The sequence below is a fragment of the Ovis aries genome, chromosome 15, assembly GCF_016772045.2.
Source record: "Ovis aries strain OAR_USU_Benz2616 breed Rambouillet chromosome 15, ARS-UI_Ramb_v3.0, whole genome shotgun sequence".
NCBI lineage: Eukaryota > Metazoa > Chordata > Mammalia > Artiodactyla > Bovidae > Ovis > Ovis aries.
In genome coordinates this window covers 14,961,484-14,982,401 of record NC_056068.1, presented here as the reverse complement: position 1 = coordinate 14,982,401, position 20,918 = coordinate 14,961,484, and the positions used below count along the sequence as shown (strand labels likewise).

General features: G+C 45.4%; 1 protein-coding gene across 1 annotated transcript in view; it reads left to right on the top strand.

The window, feature by feature from the left end:
- The window catches only part of ENDOD1 (endonuclease domain containing 1), a 34,475-nt gene extending 17,770 nt beyond the window's left edge, over positions 1–16,705 (top strand). The window contains exon 2 of the mRNA XM_004016534.5: positions 12,568–16,705. Within this exon, the coding sequence (XP_004016583.3) occupies positions 12,568–13,770 (1,203 nt within the window). The 3' untranslated portion in view covers positions 13,771–16,705. The remainder of the gene's footprint in view (positions 1–12,567) is intronic.
- The last annotated feature ends 4,213 nt before the right edge of the window (positions 16,706–20,918 follow it).

The following is a 20,918-nucleotide window of genomic DNA, read 5'->3' as shown; positions in this document are numbered from 1 at the left end:
AGGCCTCCCTTGCCTGCACCCCGTGCCAATTTAGGATTGGGTCTTTTTTTCTTTTTCTTCCACTTTCTCTTTTTTTTCTTCCACTTTCTTTCCTTTTTAAAAAAAATTATTTTTAATTGATTAATGATTACAATATTGGTTTGATCTCTGTCACACATCAACATGAATTCACCACAAATATACCTAGGTCCCCTCCCTCTTGAATCTCTCTTCTGACTTCCACCCTCTCCTGCCCCTATAGATTATTACAGAGCCCCCCATTTGAGTTCCCTGAGTCATACAGCAAATTCAGGATTGGATCATTTTTTTCACCCCGCCCCTTTTATTTGCATTTGTTCAGATTTTGAAGACAAAGGAAGGTCTTACATGCAAGGGCGCCATCCTTTCCTCCCCTCTCCTGTCCCACCGTCTTCTGACCTAGGAGTGTAGAACTCCTAGGTCGCGCATGTCTTTGCGTCTGCGCGGCTTCCCCGACGCAGATGCGTGCCAGGCGCCTACAGTGTGCCCAGTGCCGGGGCAGCTCTTCCCGAAGGCAGGGGGGAGTGTGGGCAGCCTGGAGGAAGGGTGACTCAGGGCAGGAAGGCTGTTCAGGAAATGAAAAACCCTGCATTTCTCATCCCCTAAAAAAAAAAAGGAAAAAGCATCCTTCTCATTCTTCTAAAGCTGTTTCTACTCCCAAGAGGATAAAGATTTTTGATGCCAAGCAGGGAGGATTTCTTTTTTTCCTGCAGTGGGTGGGTCACAGCTGTTTATGCCTTTCCTGAGGAGCTGAAAGGCCTGGCGGTTTACTCCTCCTCAAAAATCCTTTCTCACCTCTTGTGGCCCCACTGGCCTCCACTTCTTTTTTGAAACACGGCTTTTCTGAAACTCCAGCTGGGTGTTTTCCGTGGTGAGTCCTCAGATCTAGTTCATTCTGACGCTGGGAGCGTGCAGAGGCTCGGTCAGCAGCCTCCAGCTCTGATAAGGTTATCTGATGTTCCGATGGTCAGCTACACTCTCGGTTTCTTGCGAGGGGGGGCCCTCCCACCCACCTGCTGATGGACCGTGGGGTGACCGCGTTTCTTTAATATCTGTGTCCGTGTATCATAGTTCGTGCTGTTCAGCTCATCCATGGACCTAACGTTGGTTGAAAAGCAAAACAACCCCCAGAGGAAACGTCCTGTCCCTGTGGCCACAGTTCGATAGGAGTTGGCGAGGTTGCTTGCGACCAGAGTCTGGTGTGAATCATTATCAGCGTGTGCTTATGGAGACTGAGTGGGGGAAGGAGACTCCAGCCTTCCTAGGGTGCATCAGTGCGGAGCTCCAGCACCCCTTTGATCATCCTTCTCCACGACCAGCTTTCCCAGAGAGAAATTCTGGAGCAGAGATAGAGGCCCATCCGTTCTTCCTGGAGCCCCTCCTTCCTTGTCTGCGAGGACATCCTATGCGCATTTGTGGCTCACACGGGAGATCATTCTTTCATCGTGTTGAAACTGTCTCCCTGGTGTCCTGGGCTGACCGTTCCCCACGTTGTCCTTGGGGTCAGCCTGCCCAGCACCGGATTCCCTCGTGTCCCGCACCCCTCAGCCCTGTCTGTACTCTGGCCAGCCCCCATCAGCCATGGGCCCACCTGCCCCGTCCCTGAGCCCACCCTACTCCTCTCTGCTCCTGCTCTGTGTGCTCCCAGCAGCGGTGCCCTGAAGCTTGCCTGGACTTCACAGCCCAGGAGCCCTCTGGGACAGGGCCCCTGCTTAGGGAACCTCTGCCCCTCTAGCCCATCGCTTTGTTATCGTCTCCCTGAGATGCTCCCCAGTGCTGCATGTCTGGAGACCTAGGCTGTCCCATACTCCCAGTGCCCTTTCTTCCTTGGGAGTTTGTAGGGGGCTGGTGGAATATCTTTTCTCACCCCTGTGGGCCCTGCTTCTCCTGCTGAGGCCATGTTCCTCCCCTGCCTTTATGTAAAGTAAAGTCACTCAGTCGTGTCCGACTCTTTGTGACCCCGTGGACTGTGGTCCACCAGGCTCCTCTGTCCATGGGATTCTCCAGGCAAGAATATTGGAGTGGGTTGCCATTTCCTTCTCCAGGGGGTCTTCCCGACCCAGGGATCGAACCTAGGTCTCCTGCATTGCAGGAAGTTGCTTTACCCTCTGAGCCACGAGGGAAGACTGCTCGAATGCAGGTCTGTCTGCAGCCTCTTCTTGCCCAAACCCAGCCACGTCCACCACCTGTCTTCCTTCCTGAGCCCACTGGGGAAATTGCCCTCTGAAGCCTCATGAATGACTCTCATCATCACAGCCCTCGGCCCTTGTCTCCATCCTTCCTTTTCCTCTCTGTGCAGGTGGCGTGCACGGCTGATCCTCCTCTAGCCAAAGCTCTGTCCTCTCTTGACTTCGATGTGATACTGGACAGTTGATTCCCCCGTGGCTCCATCAGTTTCCCAGTTGCCCCTCCTGTCCACCCTCCATCCCATCCTCCAGTGCCTCCTTCCTCACTGCTCTTGCTCACCTAGAGGCTGGGCTGCTGATGGGTGGGGCTAGGACCTTTTGAATCTGAGAATGCCCAGCATGGCCTTGGCTGTGCCATTGACAAATTGAGTGGCCTTGTACCTGCCCCTTACCCAAGTTTTAGTTTTTCTGTGTGTAAAGTGGACATGATGCTACTAGTTACCTGGTGGGGTTTTGTCAAGAGTCAATGGGTTGATGACTCATTTGAAAAAACCCTGATGCTGGGAAAGATTGAGGGGAGGAGGAGAAGGGGACGACAGAAGATGAGCTGGTTCAATGGCATCACCGACTCAATGGACATAGGTATGGGTGGACTCCGGGAGTTGGTGATGGACAGGGAGGCCTGGCGTGCTGCGGTTCATGGGGTTGCAAAGAGTCGGACACGACTGAGCGACTGGACTGAACTCAATGGGTTGTTGCACTGCAGTGTTTTCTAAATGATAGTCATTTGCACCCCTGCTTCGCCAGAGTCCCGCTTGTACTGCTATTTACTTGAGATCTGGTCTTTACATTGACTTTAAATAAAATCATTGGAAAACAAATTTAGTCTTATCCTAAATAATCATATCGTGAAATTGTGTGTAGGAATTACTGGTTATATCTTCCCAGGAGAAATTAAACACTAATGCATAGCTATTAAAATAGAAGCATCTGTTGGTTCACTTCTCGCTGTCCACAGAGTTACATGCACTGTCCTTCAAATCTCACGTGAGTTATGCCCCAGTACTCCGACCCCAGGATGCATGTGCACCAGGATGAACCTTTATCTCTCTGTGGCCAACCTTGCTTTCATGCCCAAGCTCCAGTTCTGTATCTCCACCTGCTAGAAAATGTTTCTGCCTGTCAGCTTGGTCCCTTTTAGAGGTCGGCCTGTTCACTTTCCCTCCATTGCCCTTCATTTTCGGGAGACCTGGGCTCCAGAGTTGGACATCATCTTTCACCTTCCAGGGACCCTGCCGGGTCTGCCTCCACGTCCTGGGGCACCTTCCTTCCAGAGTTACGCACATGTCCTTTCCTTTCCATTTCCTCAGCTACCTCGCGGTCTTTCCTGCCCAGTGTGGGTAAGTGTATATTTCCCTGGAATTACATGTTCCTAACGAAGCAACAGTTAGAACTGGACATGGAACAACAGACTGGTTCCAAATAGGAAAAGGAGTATGTCAAGGCTGTATATTGTCACCCTGCTTACTTAGCTTATATGCAGAGTATATCATGAGAAACGCTGGGCTGGAAGAAGCACAAGCTGGAATCAACACTGCCTGGAGAAATATCAATAACCTCAGATATGCAGATGACACTACCCTTATGGCAGAGAGTGAAGAGGAACTAAAAAGCCTCTTGATGAAAGTGAAAGAGGAGAGTGAAAAAGTTGGCTTAAAGCTCAACATTCAGAAAATGAAGATCATGGCATCTGGTCCCATCACTTCATGACAAATAGATGGAGAAACAGTGGAAACAGTGTCAGACTTTATTTTGGGGGGCTCCAAAATCACTGCAGATGGTGACTGCAGCCATGAAATTAAAAGACGCTTACTCCTTGGAAGGAAAGTTATGACCAACCTAGATAGCATATTGAAAAGCAGAGACATTACTTTGCCAACAAAGGTCTGTCTAGTCAAGGCTATGGTTTTTCCTGTGGTCATGTATGGATGTGAGAGTTGGACTGTGAAGAAAGCTGAGCACCGAAGAATTGATGCTTTTGAACTGTGGAATTGGAGAAGACTCTTGAGAGTCCCTTGGACTGCAAGGAGATCCAACCAGTCCATTCTGAAGATCAACCCTGGGATTTCTTTGGAAAGAATGATGCTAAAGCTGAAACTCCAGTACTTTGGCCACCTCATGTGAAGAGTTGACTCATTGCAAAAGACCCTGATGCTGGGAGAGATTGGGAGCAGGAGGAGAAGGGGACGACAGAGGATGAGATGGCTGGATGGCATCACAGACTTGATGGACGCGAGTCTGAGTGAACTCCGGGAGTGGGTGATAGACAGAGGCCTGGCGTGCTGCGGTTCATGGGGTTACAAAGAATCGGACACGACTGAGTGACTGAACTGACTGATGCTCTGGCCTTAGGGAATGTACAGATCAAGTCCAGACTCGGAAACGCAGCATTGAAAGGACCTAGAGAGCAGAGAGGAGCTGGAGCACTTTATAGTTGCTGAAGTCAGACCACGTGGGTTTGCAAACTCAGCCTCCCCCACCGACAGCGTGATATCCACACGCTACTCAGTGACTGAGCCTGCGTTACACGTTCTACAGAGGAGGCAGTAGGGATCCTGTTAGGATTAAGAAGGTGTGTCCTGTAACACACTTACATGGTGCTCACTACCTAGAGAGTGCTTGGTGAGCTTTAGTTGTAATTATTCTATGAGGAGTTATCTGTATATCAGATCATTTATAATCTGGTCCCCTGCTATCGCTCCCAATTAAAGCTTTTCCTTTCTCAGAGTCCCATTTTCACAGACTCCCCATCTCTCAAGCCTTTGTGCAGATGTCTCCTTAAGCCATACTGACCTTTCTGTTTCTCTAGGTTTATCAAAACCTTGCATATCCTTCTAACCCTGCCTTAACTTTTGTTTTCTCCAAAAGCTAAAGATATCTTATCTTCTCTGACTGTTTATGGTGTCCTTCCTTCCTCTGGAATCTGATTGCTCTTTTTCTTCATAACATTTATTTGGCACTTAACTTTATCTGGTTTTTCCTTGGTTTCCTATTTAGTTTTGTATGTGTCTGTGTCTTGCTTCTCTAAGTAGATGGTGAGTTTCTTGATGCCATTTGGAGGTATGTGAAGCAGGGATTCAGAGCAGCAGCTGTGACATCATCACTCACCAACTGTGTGACCTTGAGTATGCTACTTAATCTGGATGTGCCTCAGTTTCTCCACCTGTCAAAAAATGATAATAATAGTACCTAGTTTTTGTGGGTTTAGATGAGTGAGTACTTGGTGCAGCTACTTACTGATTTAGTACATGTGAAATTCTTAGAATAGCGCCTGCCATGTGGTGCTCACTAAGTGTTGCTGGTTATTATTGTTATTAAATTCCTCCTGTTTTCTCCTACAGTAGCAGTCACACATAAATAGCCTCAATACATATTGTTGAATGGGTGTCTATTTCCCCTCCAGTTCTCCTTCTCAATTTTCTCCTAATCTATTTTTCTTCCATGCCTATTAGCAGGAAAATTGAAAGTCTCCTTTTATTTAATTCCAAAGGAGGGGAAAAAAAATCCCATGGGTTTAAGTAGCTTTGGCTGTCTGCTAAAGCAAACAGACCAACTCATTGAGAGAAACAGGTTTTTTTCTTGGCATTAAATTTGAAAAGGAATTTATTATAAAGTTGTTTATGGGGCAGGATGCTGGTGGATGGGGAGTGCTCATTCTTCTAAAACTTACCTAACATGTTGTGATTAGGGAAAAAAAAATTCCATTAAACCCAGAAGCTGTATCAAATAACACTGGCAGCCCAGGAGGACTAGGTCAATAGGGAGGTAGATTACACAGAGAGCTTTGTACCTGTCCCTTCATCCAGGGAGTCTGCTGAGAAACCGAAGAGAAAGGTTAGTGGTGCTTGCAAAAGGGCGAGGGCAGCCCAAAAACTGTAATCTGAAATTACCTCTTACATCATAGGTGTATTTTTGTCTTTAGGGAGCAGTGTTGTTGGTAATTTACTGTAATTGCAGTAACCAGCTCATTAAACTGTGTCTGCAGAGAGCCTGGAAAAAACAAAAAACACCTGCCCTTTATGGGACAGTGTCTCAAAGAATGCATTCGACTTTTAAATCAAATATTCTTATTGTTTTCAGTACAGTTTCCCATACATGAGTCAGAGATTTTAGTTACACACACACTTGGCTGTTCCTTCAGAAAGTGAGAGCCTACTAAGATACAGTGGTTGTTTCATAGAGTTTAGTAAGCATGATGATGGGGGAAGCTGTTAGAACTGATTTTATTTAGACTTTCAGATGATTCTTTAACAAATGACATTAGAACCACAGTTATCTTGAGATCAAAACAAAGTTTTGTCATAATTCAAAGACAGGTCAACTTTTGTCATAAGTTAAAGCAGCTTTAAGACAGGAAGTAGAAATCGTGATCGATGTCTCTACTACAGTAGAGATCAGTTAGCAGACCGTTTTAAGGCCCTGGGTTTTAATATGTTTTATGATGAGATGGTAGAGTGATTTCATAATGGAATATCCATTTTTAATGACTCCAAATTGCAAATACAAAATCAATGAAAATGAATTTGAATAAGACAGAAACACCTATATGAAGAGATGAGAGAATTATAGCTAATAGATAAAGCAAAGGAACTAGTAAAAAATAAACAAAACCCAAACAGGTTGTTTGTAAGCTGGCTGGTGTGTTTTGGCAAAGGGCTGGGAGTCCTTCTGTCTTATTCTTAGTGAGAGAGTTCAGCCTGTAAAGTTCTTGACACATCAGAGAAAGGTCTGGGAAGGTACTGTTCTGCTTACACCACACAGGAGGTGGCCTAAATAGAAAAGAAGGAGATTTAAGCAAAGTAAATAAATTTGGGGATGATAAATCTATAGTGAGTTATAAAAGTAAACAAGGCATGTTTTAGCAGAAACTTTATAACCTTAGACAAAGTTCCTGGGCAGGTGTGCAGTTCCTCACCTTCCACTGCAACCACATAGAAATATTGAATTTTAAAATTATCTATATATTTAAATTAAATTCATATTTCAGCAAAAAAGAAATTTTCAGGTGCCAGAAATATATGAGAAATCAATAGCCAAAGCTGTGTGTGGGAGGACACGTGGAAGCTAGGGGCTAGGGCTCTAAACTGCCTGTGGACAGACGTCAAGGTTACATAACCTATCCATGCCGTGGGTCTGGAGCTGAGCTCTCCAGGTAAAGCTAGGGGCTGGCAAACTGTTGCAGCTTTGGTGAACCAGGCAGGAAAGGTACTTGTAAGTTGTTATAGGAAGTAGCTGCCTACACCATGTCATTAGTGGAAACAGTCAACCTCCAGAAGTAAGCCTGAAGCTGTTATTTTTCCTTTGTATGGGTCCAAATGTGCACTGCTTTCTCCATGTGGAAACCCTAACCTATGAAAAAACTCAGAAGCTAGTCCAGATTCATTGAACTCTTTAGAGCTACAGAAGAAGCAACTGCAAATGCAGTCTTATTAGATTTGTTTTTGTTTCCATTTTTTGTCTTTTTTGTTTTCAACAGACCATCATGGACCTTTTATGAAGACAAGCTCATGGGCAAAAATTGCAGAGCACTTAAGTATACACATGACCCTAAAGTCAAGCAATAGGAGCAACAAAATAAACTGAGAAGCCAAATAAAATAGACAGATCTTAAAGGGAATTTAAGAATATCTAAGAAAGATTAAAAAAATTTCTCAAGAGAAAAAAAAAACAACAACAGAATTTTCAATAGAACCAAATAGAAATGCTAGGAAAGAAAGAAGAGTCATTGAAATGAGAAACAAAAAGGAAAAAAGAAAAACACCTCAACAAAGTAGGTATTAAACTAAACATACCTAAGGAGAGACTTAGTGACTTGGAAGATAGATCTAAGGACTCACCTGGAGGGCAATATAGAGAGTTAATAAGATATAAATGGCTCATATGGTAAAGAATCTGCCTGCAATGCAAGAGACCCAGCTTCAGTCCCTGGGTTGGAAAGATCCTCTGGAGAAGGGAGTGGCTACCCACTGCAGTCTTTTTGCCTGGAGGCATCCACAGATAGAGGAGCCTGGAGGGCTACAGTGCATGGGGTCTCAGAGTCAGACCTGGCAGAACGACTAATGCACAACACTATGAAAAAGAACGTAAGTCACAAAAAAAGGACAGAAAGAGAGGCTTTGATGTGATTGGATCCTCGGAGGAGAGAATAGAGAGTTCATTGAAGATCAGTATATGGTCTCATAAAACGTTCTTTGGTATTTTGGTCAGAGATTTAAGACTGTGTTCCCTGGTGGCTCAGACAGTAAAGCATCACCCTGCAATGTGGAACACCTGGGTTTGATCCCTGGGTTGGGAATATCACCTGGAGAAGGAAATGGCACCCCACTCCAGTACTCTTGCCTGGAAAATCCCATGGACAGAGGAGCCTGGTGGGCTATGGTCCATGGGGTTGCAAAGAGACAGACTGAGCAACTTCCCTCGTAAGACTGTGTTAGGTAAGCCTTGAGAAATCTATTATTTTCTATTTTGATTTTGACTGGTAGCATCCACACTGATTTATGTACAGTATATACATCACTGTATTGAACTGTGACCAGACAAGACAATCCTAGAATGCCTGACAGTTTTTCTCCATGACGTTTCACTGTGCTTACTGTTCTCTGTTATAGCTGCTGGTGTAGAGAAAGAAAGCAAGTAGCCAAGTAAGGTGCTAATAGAACCAACGTCTCCGGGAAACCAGCCAGCTGCCCACTTTTTAAGGGTAGTAGTATGCTTCCTCCATAGCGCAGTCGGTAAAGAGTCTGACTGCAATGCAAGAGACGTGGGTTCGATCCCTGGGTCAGGAAGATCCCCTGCAGAAGGAAATGGCAGCCCACTCCAGTATTCTGGCCTGGAGAATCCCATGGACAGAGGAGCCTGGCAGGCTACAGTGTATAGAGTCGCAAGAGTCGGACATGACTGAGCGACTAAGTGCAAGCTGGAAACTACTCTGGCTGGTTGCTCCTGCCTGAGCTGCCACCTTCCTTGGCTTGTGAAGCTGGTGGCTGAGCTTCTGTGTGCTCTGGGCAAAGGCAGAAAGGAAGCCTGAGGGCTGGTCTGCATGTGTGCCCATTCACCTTCCCCTTTCCACTCTCCCTTCTTTCTGGGGATTGCAACCCCAGGGCGCTCAGACCGGCTTCTCTCCCTGTACATTTAAGGAATTTCATTTATTCTGTGTCATAGAGAGAAAAGGAGACTGTGATTTCTTTTTCTGTTTGGTTTTCTACTCTCTGGCATAGAAAACTGGTACAGCAGTGTCCGTTAATATGCGGAAAGCATGGCTTAGTCATAAAGAATGTGTACCTTAGGAATAAAATGACTGACCTCAGTTCAAATTCTGTCCTGCTAATTTTTGGATGACTTTGGAAAAATTCACCTTTCTGTGTTTTAGTTTCCCCACCTGTAGAATCAGGTAGAAAAAAAAGACCTTCTGTAACATTATATTGAAATCATTTAACTGGTAGTTAAGAAAAATTAGTCCTTGACCTCCTGCTGTATTGCTATATAGGTACCGGATACAGACATTCTATCTTCACTTCCAACACTATATTCTACCCTGTCATCAAACCATAGGGCCAATTTGGGGTTCATAACAATACATGGATGTGAGGTTCTGAAGAAGGCCAGGAAAAGGGAAAGGAAGACGTGCTCTCTCCTGCCTGTGCATCTGGACCACATCGTCTAGTCTCTGCTTTGCCTGCAGAGGCTCAGGGCAGGGAGGTGCACAGGGCCCACTGCGGAATTAGGTCCCGACCTCCGCAGTCACCTCGGTTCATCCTGGCCGGTTCCCATGTACCTGCGAGCTGTGGGCAGGAGAGACTCCATTATGGCAGATACCTGGAGCCCATTGAACTCAAGTGGCCTGAGAGGACGTGGAAGCCCCTGCCTTAGTCTCCTCTGACCTTAGCCACGGGAGACCACGCTCTGAAGTTTGGGAGTAAATCAACCCACAGTTCTGGTTTCTAAGAGCAGGATGTTGTAGGCTGTCTCTCACACATATGCACACACACACACCCAATCTCACTCTCTTCTTTTCTCCTCCCTCTCTTTTATCCCTCCCCTTTTCTTTCCCTGCCTGGCCCTTTTTGGTTCCTTCCCCTTCTTTATCTAAGAATCTCTTTTCTCTGTTTGTGTTCCAGCCTGCCTTCTGTCCTTGCAGGCATTATTTCATCCCTGGGTGGCTCTTGGAAAGAAGATGAACCAGTGTGTTGCCCTATGCTCTGTCACTGGCTACCAGTAAAAAAAAAGAACAAAAAAAACCCAAAACCCAGCTCCAGGTTTCCTCTAGATGGGATAAAGAAGCCACACCAAGCTAAATGCAGACACAGTACCCTAGTAAGCAGGGAGAATAAACAGGCACCCTAAAATTCCTGGCCTTCCACCCAAGACTCTACAATCTTGGCTCTGCCGTACCTTGATCTCATGATTCAGGAATGAGGCAGATATTTCCATGAGTTGTATCTTCTGGCTATAGGAGAGCAAGGGCAGCTTTACAAAATGGGTGAGCGTCTTATCGCTGTCCTCTAGGGGTGTGGTGGGAGTGGGGACCATCCAGGATCATTTCTAATTTGAGTCTGGGGGCAGGGATGGAACGACCTTGAAAGGTGAGGCTATGGAATACTCCATTAGCTTTCATGACTATTCCTGCTTTCACACCAACTTGCTCATTCGTTGCCCTCACTAATGCTACACGTGTGTGCATGAGCATGCCTACTTTTGCTGTTGCAGAGCTGGAGAAATGTAGAGTGGGTTGCCCTCCCACGTGAGGTACAGCAATCCACATGGCCTTGGCCCTCTTGGGTTTAGCGAGTAGCACCAACTCTAGGGAATCAATTAGTCAGAATTTACTTCTTTTAATTCATTTCTTTTTTTCCTTTTGAAACTAACATATAAATCATCTGTGGGTTGATGTAGGTAAGAGCTGAACCAAGAGAAACAAGAAAACAAGGGAAAAAATGTATCGCTTGTATCCTTAGGAGTCGATCAGCCATAATGGACATTTTCATGTGTTTCAAACTTTTTTCTTGCTCATTTTTAGGCTTAAAAAATTGTTATCATTTAATTTTATAATCTGCCTTTTCCTTTCAAAATTATAGCACATATTTCCCTGTCACTACAAGTGCTTTTTAATGGCTTTGAGATATTTCCTTGATGGATATAACACCATTTATTTAACTGTTGCCGGTTTTTGAAAATGTAGGTTGGTTCAGCTTCCTGCCATTATAAATACTGCAGTGATCAGTTAATACTGATCTCAGATTAACAAGAGTGCCTTGAGATTCTCAAGTGGTAACGAATCTCCCTGCCAATGCAGGACACATGAGTTCGATTCCTGGGTTGGGAAGATTCCCTGGAAAAGGAAATGGAAACTTATTCCAGTATTCTTTCCTGGAAAATCCCATGGACAGAGGAGCTGGGCAGGCTACAGTCCATGAGTCACAAAGAGTTGGACATGACTTAGTGACTAAAAAACAAGTTGAGATTCTAGTATGTGTCAGTCCTTGACTGGGTCCTTTGTACAGGATCCATGGTGTCAAGAAATTTATAGTCTAATTTGGGAGCTAAAAACAGAGTTTGGGGTCAGTCCTGAGCTCTTTCCTTTCATCTTTTCAGATTGGCAAAGTGACATATATATTATACTGCTGAATTTAAAATGAATAGAGCAGAACTAAGAGGGAGATATATATAGTTATTGATATTTAGCAAATAGCTCAATAGGCCTAGACAGAAAATGCATTGTTAATAATTGCAAATATTATGAGGAGATGAAGTTCGAAGAGCAGCTGGTCAAATTCTATCTTGGCCTGGGAAGTATCTAATATAACTGACAATAATCTATACATGTCCCTCTATTTGATTTAAATTCTCTGATTAGAGTTGATTGCTCTTTGTATATCCCCAAATATGCAAAATTCACTTAAGACTACGTTCTTTAAATTGCAGCTCACATTGGTGGCTGATTATCTGAATTCAAGTTCTGATTTTTACAGGCCTGCTGAGATTTACTTTTCCCCTTGCTTTCGTTTTTGCAGTCAGTTTGAATCTCATGGAAAAACATTCCCGGAAAAGGGCATGACGTTTATAAAACCGCAGCAGATTGAAAACTGGTGTTCTGATGGTGTATTTGTGTGAGTGTGGGATAGGTCATTACTGTAGGTCAAGAGTGGAATAGACACAGAGAGTGGAAGAGGATATAGCCAACTTGAAAGATGCTTTCAGACACTAGGGTTGTGGGGTATTAGGACGAAGTGTGTGTGTACTTCCAGACCAAAGCGTTGGAAGTGTCTGTATAGTAGGGACTTCACTAGAGTCTGGGCAGAATGGTCCGAGGACCCCCAGTCTGCTGTGAACAGGGACGCATCTCAACCTCGCTCTCTCCTTTCAGATTGATGACCCCAATAGCAGCCTGGAGGAGGTGACGGATGAGGCCGAGGCCGTCAGGTCTGTGAGCAAGCTGGGAAGCAACCAAGCCTTGAATGCAGATTTCCTGGGTTCTGATTACCGGACCGGGCAGCTCTACCCGTTCTCTCTCAGCACTGACCCCCACTCGGCCACCTTCACTCTCACAAACGCAGCTCCGATGACCCCGTCCTTCCAGGAAAGGTGGTACATGAATCTCAACAGCCTGATGGAGCGAGCTCTGACCCCACAGTGTGGCAGTGGGGACGAGCTCTACATCATCACAGGTGCCGTGCCCTCGGACCTCAGGGTCAGCGACAGAGTGAGCGTCCCGGAGTTTGTTTGGCTGGCGGCCTGCTGCGCGGTCCCTGCTGGAGGCTGGGCCATGGGCTTTGTCAAGCACACCCGTGACCGGGAGGTCATCGAGGATGTGATGCTGAGGGACCTGGAGAAGCTGCTTCCATTCCACCTTCAGCTGTTCCAGAACAACTGTGGGGAAACTGACCAAGACACAGAGAAGATGAAAAAAATCCTGGAGGTGGTTAACCAAGTCCAGGACGAGGAGCGGAGGCTGGACTCTGAGGGCGGCTCCGAGATGCTCTCCAGCGTGAGGGGAACCAGGTCTGCCCTGCCTCCTCCGGAGACATCTGGGGAAGGGAGTAGTCTTCTGGGAAGACTCCTGGGCTTTGTCGTTACCCCGTTGATCAAGCTCTGCCAGTTAATTTATTACCTTGCCTTTGGGATCCTGAAGTACACTGTGTATTTCCTCTGGTATGTCACCAAGCAGGTGATTAACGGTCTAGAAAGTTGCCTTTATCGCCTGGGGTCAGCCACCATCACCTACTTCTTGACCATCGGGGAGGAACTGGGCAGCATTCCCTGGAAGGTCCTCAAAGTCACGGTCAGGATCACCAGGGCCGTGCTCCGGATCCTTTGTTGCCTGCTGAAGGTGGTCTGCCGCGTCGTGGGTGTCCCTGTCCGGGTGCTTGTGGACGTGGCCACGTTCCCCGTGTACACCATAGGCGCAGTTCCGATTGTCTGCAGGGACATTGCCATGGGCCTTGGTGGCATCCTCTCTCTGCTCTTTGACACGGCTTTTGGCACCATGGGTGGTCTATTTCAGGTCATCTTTACTGTCTGCAAGCGGGTTGGCTACAAGATTACTTTTGACAATCCTGGGGAGTTATAGAAAAAAAAAATAATGAGTGCCCGGCCCCAGTGAATTTGATTTTTTTTATAATAGAGAAAGCTGGAATATTTTGTCTATACTATGGTTTTCTGTTCACTGTCAATTATATTTTGGCCTTTGGTGGGGGTGTCTGCCTGTTCCAACCTAACCCAAGAGACGTGTTCAGGGTGGGATTATGTGTAGGTTGCCTGTTGGGATGTGGGTGAACTTCCAAGCCGTCCCCTTCAGTTAGTCCCTCTGATACAGGAGACCTTGTGATATATGCTAGTGTTCATTTGTGATCAGTAAAAATTACAGAAGAAGAATCTGGAAGAGGACCACTTTAAACCAAACTGTCTCTGAGAAAAGTAGAAAGGAATTTATTCCTGCTATTACTCTCTGAGACTCAAGACAAAACTGATGTAAGTATTCCTGGCCAATTTGTTATCATTTTGCTTCTCTTTCTCCCCAGCTCAGCTGACTTGGTGAGGTACAGACCACTTCCTTGTTGAAACAGCTCTCTTAGGATATAGAATCTGTTATGTCCCTTAGCTTTCCATGACTCCCAAGGATCTGTAAGGTTGTTTTGTTTCTCCAAAGTTGAATTTTGCTGCATTTTTCCTTTGAGTTAATGGTAAGCATTATATGCAAATATGGCATAACAAATTCTGAATGCAAGGGCTAAGATTGTTTGCCCCTTGAACGCTACCCAGATATTAAAAAGGGAGTGCAAAGATCAGACCTCTGCTCTGAATAGGTGCCGTAGGTCTGAGGATATCCTTAACCAAGCTTGGATTAACAACATATATTAAATCTCTGGCTGAGAAGATACAAAAATTCATATTCTGCAAAATACTAGATCAGTCTTTCTTAAACTTCCAGCAAGTACCCAATAGAGTAAAATGTTCTGACTCTGTCCTTAAATGGTGGTTTTAGTATAAAGGTATAAAAAAATAGTCAGAAAATTATAACTCTTCTGGCCATCTTGGAAAAAAAATTCATAGACACATATATCTAAGTTTATATGTATATAGTCTTGATTCAGAATCATTATCTCAGGAAATTATTTTTATAGTGTGTTTGATGCTAGAAAACATAACTCTCCCATTAAAGCAAGTTATTTATGAGAGCTAATCTCCAATTTATTGATCAAGCACTTGTCATTTTAATTCTTGCACTGAAAAATGATAACAGGAAGAAGCTGAAGCTCCCAAACTTTGCTCTGCCTTCTAGCGCCGAGGGGGAATCATCTGGATTTTTCTGAGTGTTCTAAAGAGTTCCTGTGAGGTAGAGTAGGACCCAGTGTAAACTGCTGATTTGGGGGTGCAGGCCACCATGCATCTGAAAGTTTAGTGCAGAGACCTGGGTCCAGAAAGGCAACGAGGAGAGAAGGATGGGCGAACCATTGGCATCAAGTTGATGCCCAAGAAATGTGAGTGTGATGAGAGTTACTTTTTTTGCAGAAGAATAATGGAATTGGACCCGAAGTACCAGGGCAGCCGGCAAGCTGCCATCCTGACCAATTTCTTACGTGAGGTAGGATAGTGGGACACCAGACCATGAACCTGTCATAGGAAGTAATACACTAGATTATCTAAGACTCTTAGGCAGTATTTTACCAACACTTCTGCTGGTGACCGTAAAAATCTGTAGTCAGGCTTTCCTTCATTTCAGTAGCGTGAGGAGCCATGAAGGAGAAGAGTGTGCCTTTGTACTGATGGGTCAGGTAGAATCCTGGCAGATGAAAGTAAGGGAATTTCAGAGGGGACCAGAGAGATGGTCTGGCCAGAGACAAGCTCAGCCTGACCAAAGCCGCCTCTGATGAGAAAGCTGACGCCTGATGCCAACTGATGGTAGACCGGGAGCCAAGGTCTTCTGCTCGGGTCCTATCCGAGGTGACATCCCACACCTTGGATGTCAGATCTGTGCCTCCCTGGTCTAGGGCCAGTTTTTCTCCATCATCCATCGAACAAACTGGACTCTGATGAATTAAATGGGTTTGGCCCATGTGATGAGGCAACTAGCCGTCCATGCACACCAGTAAGCTTGCTGCCTCCCGTGGAATTAATGTCCCCTCAGAGTACCTATCTGCATACCGAAAGGCCCACGGGGGCCATCCATGGCAGCTTGAGCCCCTTGGCACCATGCAAGAAGCAGGGCATCTAAACTTTTCTCGAGAACCATTCAAAAATGTCTTCCTTTTCAGTTCTAGTTGTTTAGTGTCTTATTTATTTATTATGGTGTGGCCTTTTTTGAAATCTGGAAAGGGATAATAAAGGGAAAACGAATCCCCAAGGTTGGGTGGCTGAGAGCCTCCACTCTGGACTGTGGGTCTTTGTGCCTGTGGCTCACCAGCCCCAGAAGGTGGCCAGACCGCTGGCCCACCCCAGTGAGCCACGTTGGCCTTTGGGGTGGAAGTTTGAGTTGATGAGCCCCGTCTCTGGCTGGAAGGTTTTTCTGTGGCTCTGCTATGTTCTCAGGCCCTTGGAGAGGTCAGCCAGCTCTTCATCACTGCAGAGCTGACTTTCTAGTCTGGATCAGCCACGCCTGTGGACACTCCTCTGTTCCACTGTGCCTTGTGAGTGTTCACTTCAGCATCAGCACTTGCCCCTAAATGCAGACGAAGGGATCTGAAGAAGGAGCTAGAGCGAAACACTGGTCATTCATCCATCCAACGTGCATTTGAACATCTAAGTTGCAGAGACTGACAACACGTGCATCCCATCTTTGAGGAGTTCAGATATCTAGTGGGGAGGATGTGGTGAGCTGATCCATGGACCACATCGTGGTAAGCCTGCAATGGTACTAGCATCCCTGGAGCACAGCAGGAAAACCCACAAAACATGGACGTTGGGGAAGCCTTTATAAAGGATGTGATGAGTCAATCTGACATTTTCAAGCTATGTACAATGCTGTGCACCTTGCAATGCTCAATAAAATAACTGTTGACAACTCATCAGCTGTTCTGGAAAATATATAAAGGGGAGAATCTTGGAATGAGGTTTGGAGGGTTATCTTTGATTTTTTTTTTTCCATTTTCTTCTTGATTGACATTAACTCAAGCCATTTCCACTCCCATCTGGATTTTTTGTTTTAATTTTTTAATCATATATGAGAAAACAGGTTAGATCAGTGAAACAGGCCCTGAACCTTCTTTTCCACGTTATTTCTCTGAAAAGCTATTTGGGACATGAAATATTTGAAGCACCCAGGAACCTACTGCTTCACTGCTTCTGAATCACGTAGGAAGTTATAGGAACATTCTAACTTTTTATTCCTTAGGAACACCCCCGCCCTCCCCAGTGTGAGATATGACACACAGTCTCCGGAGGGAGGTAGTCTTCTGTGGCCTTTAGTGGGGCACTCAGCCCTGGGGTGGAGATGGCATTAGCTCTTGCCTTCCCAGTGTGGGCCGGGTCTTATGTGTGATTTGATGTCTTGTTCAGCATTTCACCTAAACTTGTCACCCACTGAGGTTTCAAAATGTGAACACTAGAAGCCATGTAGTGTGGACTCCTTGGCCTTCGTAAATGGGCTCTCAGAATTCTCGTTGTTTCTCTCTCTAAGTATTTTCTCCCAGATCATGGCTTGATTTCTAATAATTACATTCCAAACCATTTTTTTTTTAAATTTTGAGTATAGCTCATTAATAGCTCAGGTGGCTGTGACCCGCACACTAAGCGTGGCTGAGAGGATCTACCCCAAGTCCGAGGTCAGGGGCAGAAGCCAGGAGGACCCCATGCCCGAAGGGTGGCGGCCAAGAGGAGTTACCCCATGTCCGAGGCCAGGGGCAGCGGCTGGGAGGAGCAACCACACACCCAAGGAGCGGTGGCTGCACGGGCGCAGGAGGGCCTAGAGGAACTATACCACGTTGAAGGTCAGGAAGGGCAGCGGTGAGGAGATACCCCTCATCCAAGGTAAGGAGCAGCGGCTGCGATTTCCTGGAGTAGCCGTGGAGAGACACCCCACGCCCAAGGTAAGAGAAACCCAAGTAAGATGGTAGGTGTTGCATGAGGGCATCAGAGGGCAGACACACTGAAACCATACTCACAGAAAACTAGTCAATCTAATCTAATCACACTAGGACCACAGCCTTGTCTAACTCAATGAAACTAAGCCATGCTCTTGGGGCAACCCAAGGCGGGCAGGTCGTGGTGGAGAGGTCTGACAGAATGTGGTCCACTGGAGAAGGGAATGGCAAACCACTTCAGTATTCTTGCCTTGAGAACCCCATGAACAGTATGAAAAGGCAAAATGATATGATACTGAAAGAGGAACTCCCCAGGTCAGTACGTGCCCAATATGCTACTGGAGATCAGTGGAGAAATAACTCCAGAAAGAATGAAGGGATGGAGCCAAAGCAAAAACAATACCCAACTGTGGATGGGACTGGTGATAGAAGCGAGGTCTAATGCTGTAAGAGCAGTATTGCATAGGAACCTGGAATGTCAGGTCCATGAATCAAGGCAAATCGGAAGTGGTCAAACAGGAGATGGCAAGAGTGAACGTCGACATTCTAGGAATCAGCAAACTAAAATGGACTGGAATGGGTGAATTTAACTCAGATGACCATTATATCTACTACTGTGGGCAGGAATCCCTCAGAAGAAATGGAGTAGCCATCATGGTCAACAAAAGAGTCTGAAATGCAGTACTTGGATGCAATCTCAAAAACGACAGAATGATCTCTGTTTGTCTCCAAGGCAAACCATTCAATATCATGGTAATCCAAGTCTATGCCCCAACCAGTAACGCTGAAGAAGCTGAAGTTGAATGGTTCTATGAAGACCTACAAGACCTTTTAGAACTAACACCCAAAAAAGATGTCCTTTTCATTATAGGGGACTGGAATGCAAAAGTAGAAAGTCAAGAAACACCTGGAGTAACAGGCAAATTTGGCCTTGGAATGCAGAATGAAGCAGGGTAAAGACTAATAGAGTTTTGCCAAGAAAATGCACTGGTGATAGCAAACAGCCTCTTCCAACAACACAAGAGAAGACTCTACACATGGACATCACCAGATGGTCAACACCGAAATCAGATTGATTATATTTCTTTGCAGCCAAAGATGGAGAGGCTCTATACAGTCAGCAAAAACAAGACCAGGAGCTGACTGTGGCTCAGATCATGAACTCCTTATTGCCAAATTCAGACTTAAATTGAAGAAACTAGGGAAAACCGCTAGACCATTGAGGTACGATCTAAATCAAATCCCTTATGATTATACAGTGGAAGTGAGAAATAGATTTAAGGGCCTAGATCTGATAGATAGAGTGCCTGATGAACTATGGAATGAGGTTCGTGACATTGTACAGGAGACAGGGATCAAGACCATCCCCACGGAAAAGAAATGCAAAAAAAGCAAAATGGCTGTCTGGGGAGGCCTTACAAATAGCTGTGCAAAGAAGAGCAGCGAAAAGCAAAGGAGAAAAGGAAAGATATAAGCATCTGAATGCAGAGTTCCAAAGAATAGCAAGAAGAGATAAGAAAGCCTTCTTCAGTGATCAATGCAAAGAAGTAGAGGAAAACAACAGAATGGGAAAGACTAGCGATCTCTTCAAGAAAATTAGAGATACCAAGGGAACCATTTCATGCAAAGATGGGCTCGATAAAGGACAGAAATGGTATTGACCTAACAGAAGCAGAAGATATTAAGAGGTGGCAAGAATACATGGAAGAACTGTACAAAAAAGATCTTCATGACCCGGATAATCACGATGGTGTGATCACTCATCTAGAGCCAGACATCTTGGATGTGCAGTCAAGTGGGCCTTAGAACGCATCACTATGAACAAAGCTAGTGGAGGTGATGGAATTCCGGTGGAGCTATTTCAAATCCTAAAAGATGATGCAGTGAAAGTCCTGCACTCAATATGCCAGCAAATTTGGAAAACTCAGCAGTGGCCACAGGACTGGAAAAGGTCAGTTTTCATTCCAATCCCAAAGAAAGGCAATGCCAAAGAATGCTCACACTACCGCACAATTGCACTCATCTCACATGCTAGTACAGTAATGCTCAAAATTCTCCAAGCCAGGCTTCAGCAATACGTGAACTGAGAACTTCCTGATGTTCAAGCTGGTTTTAGAAAAGGCAGAGGAACCAGAGATCAAATTGCCAACATCCACTGGATCATGGAAAAAGCAAGAGAGTTCCAGAAAAACATCTATTTCTGCTTTATTTACTATGCCAAAGCCTTTGACTGTGTGGATCACAATTAACTGTGGAAAATTCTGAAAGAGATGGGAATACCAGACCACCTGACCAGTCGCTTGAGAAATCTGTATGCAGGTCAGGAAGCAAGAGTTAGAACTGGACATGGAACAACAGACTGGTTCCAAATAGGAAAAGGAGTATGTCAAGGCTGTATATTATCACCCTGCTTATTTAACTTATATGCACAGTACATCATGAGAAACGCTGGACTGGAAGAAACACAAGCTGGAATCAAGATTGCCGGGGGAATTATCAATAACCTCGGATATGCAGATGACACCACCCTTATGGCAGACAGTGAAGAGGAGCTAAAAAGCCTCTTGATGAAAGTGAAAGAGGAGAGTGAAAAAGTTGGCTTAAAACTCAACATTCAGAAAACAAAGATCATGGCATCCGGTCCCATCACTTCATGGGAAATAGATGGGGAAACAGTGGAAACAGTGTCAGACTGTTTTTTGGGCTCCAAAATCACTGCAGATGGTGACTGCAGCCATGAAATTAAAAGATGCTTACTCCTTGGAAGAAAAGTTATGACGAACCTAGTTAGCATGTTAAAAAGCAGAGACATTACTTTGCTGACTAAGGTCTGTCTAGTCAAGGCTATGGTTTTTCCCGTGGTCATGTATGGATGTGAGAGTTAGACTGTGAAGAAGGCTGAGCGCCGAAGAATTGATGCTTTTGAACTGTGTTATTAGAGAAGACTCTTGAGAGACCCTTGGACTGCAAGGAGATCAGCCCTGGGTGTTCTTTGGAAGGAATGATGCTAAGGCTGAAACTCCAGTACTTTGGCCACCTCATGCGAAGAGTTGACTCATTGGAAATGACTCTGATGCAGGGAGGGATTGGGGGCAGGAGGAGAAGGAGACGACAAAGGATGAGATGACTGGATGGCATCACTGACTCGATGGACGTGAGTCTGAGTGAACTCCGGGAGATGGTGATGGACAGGCAGGGA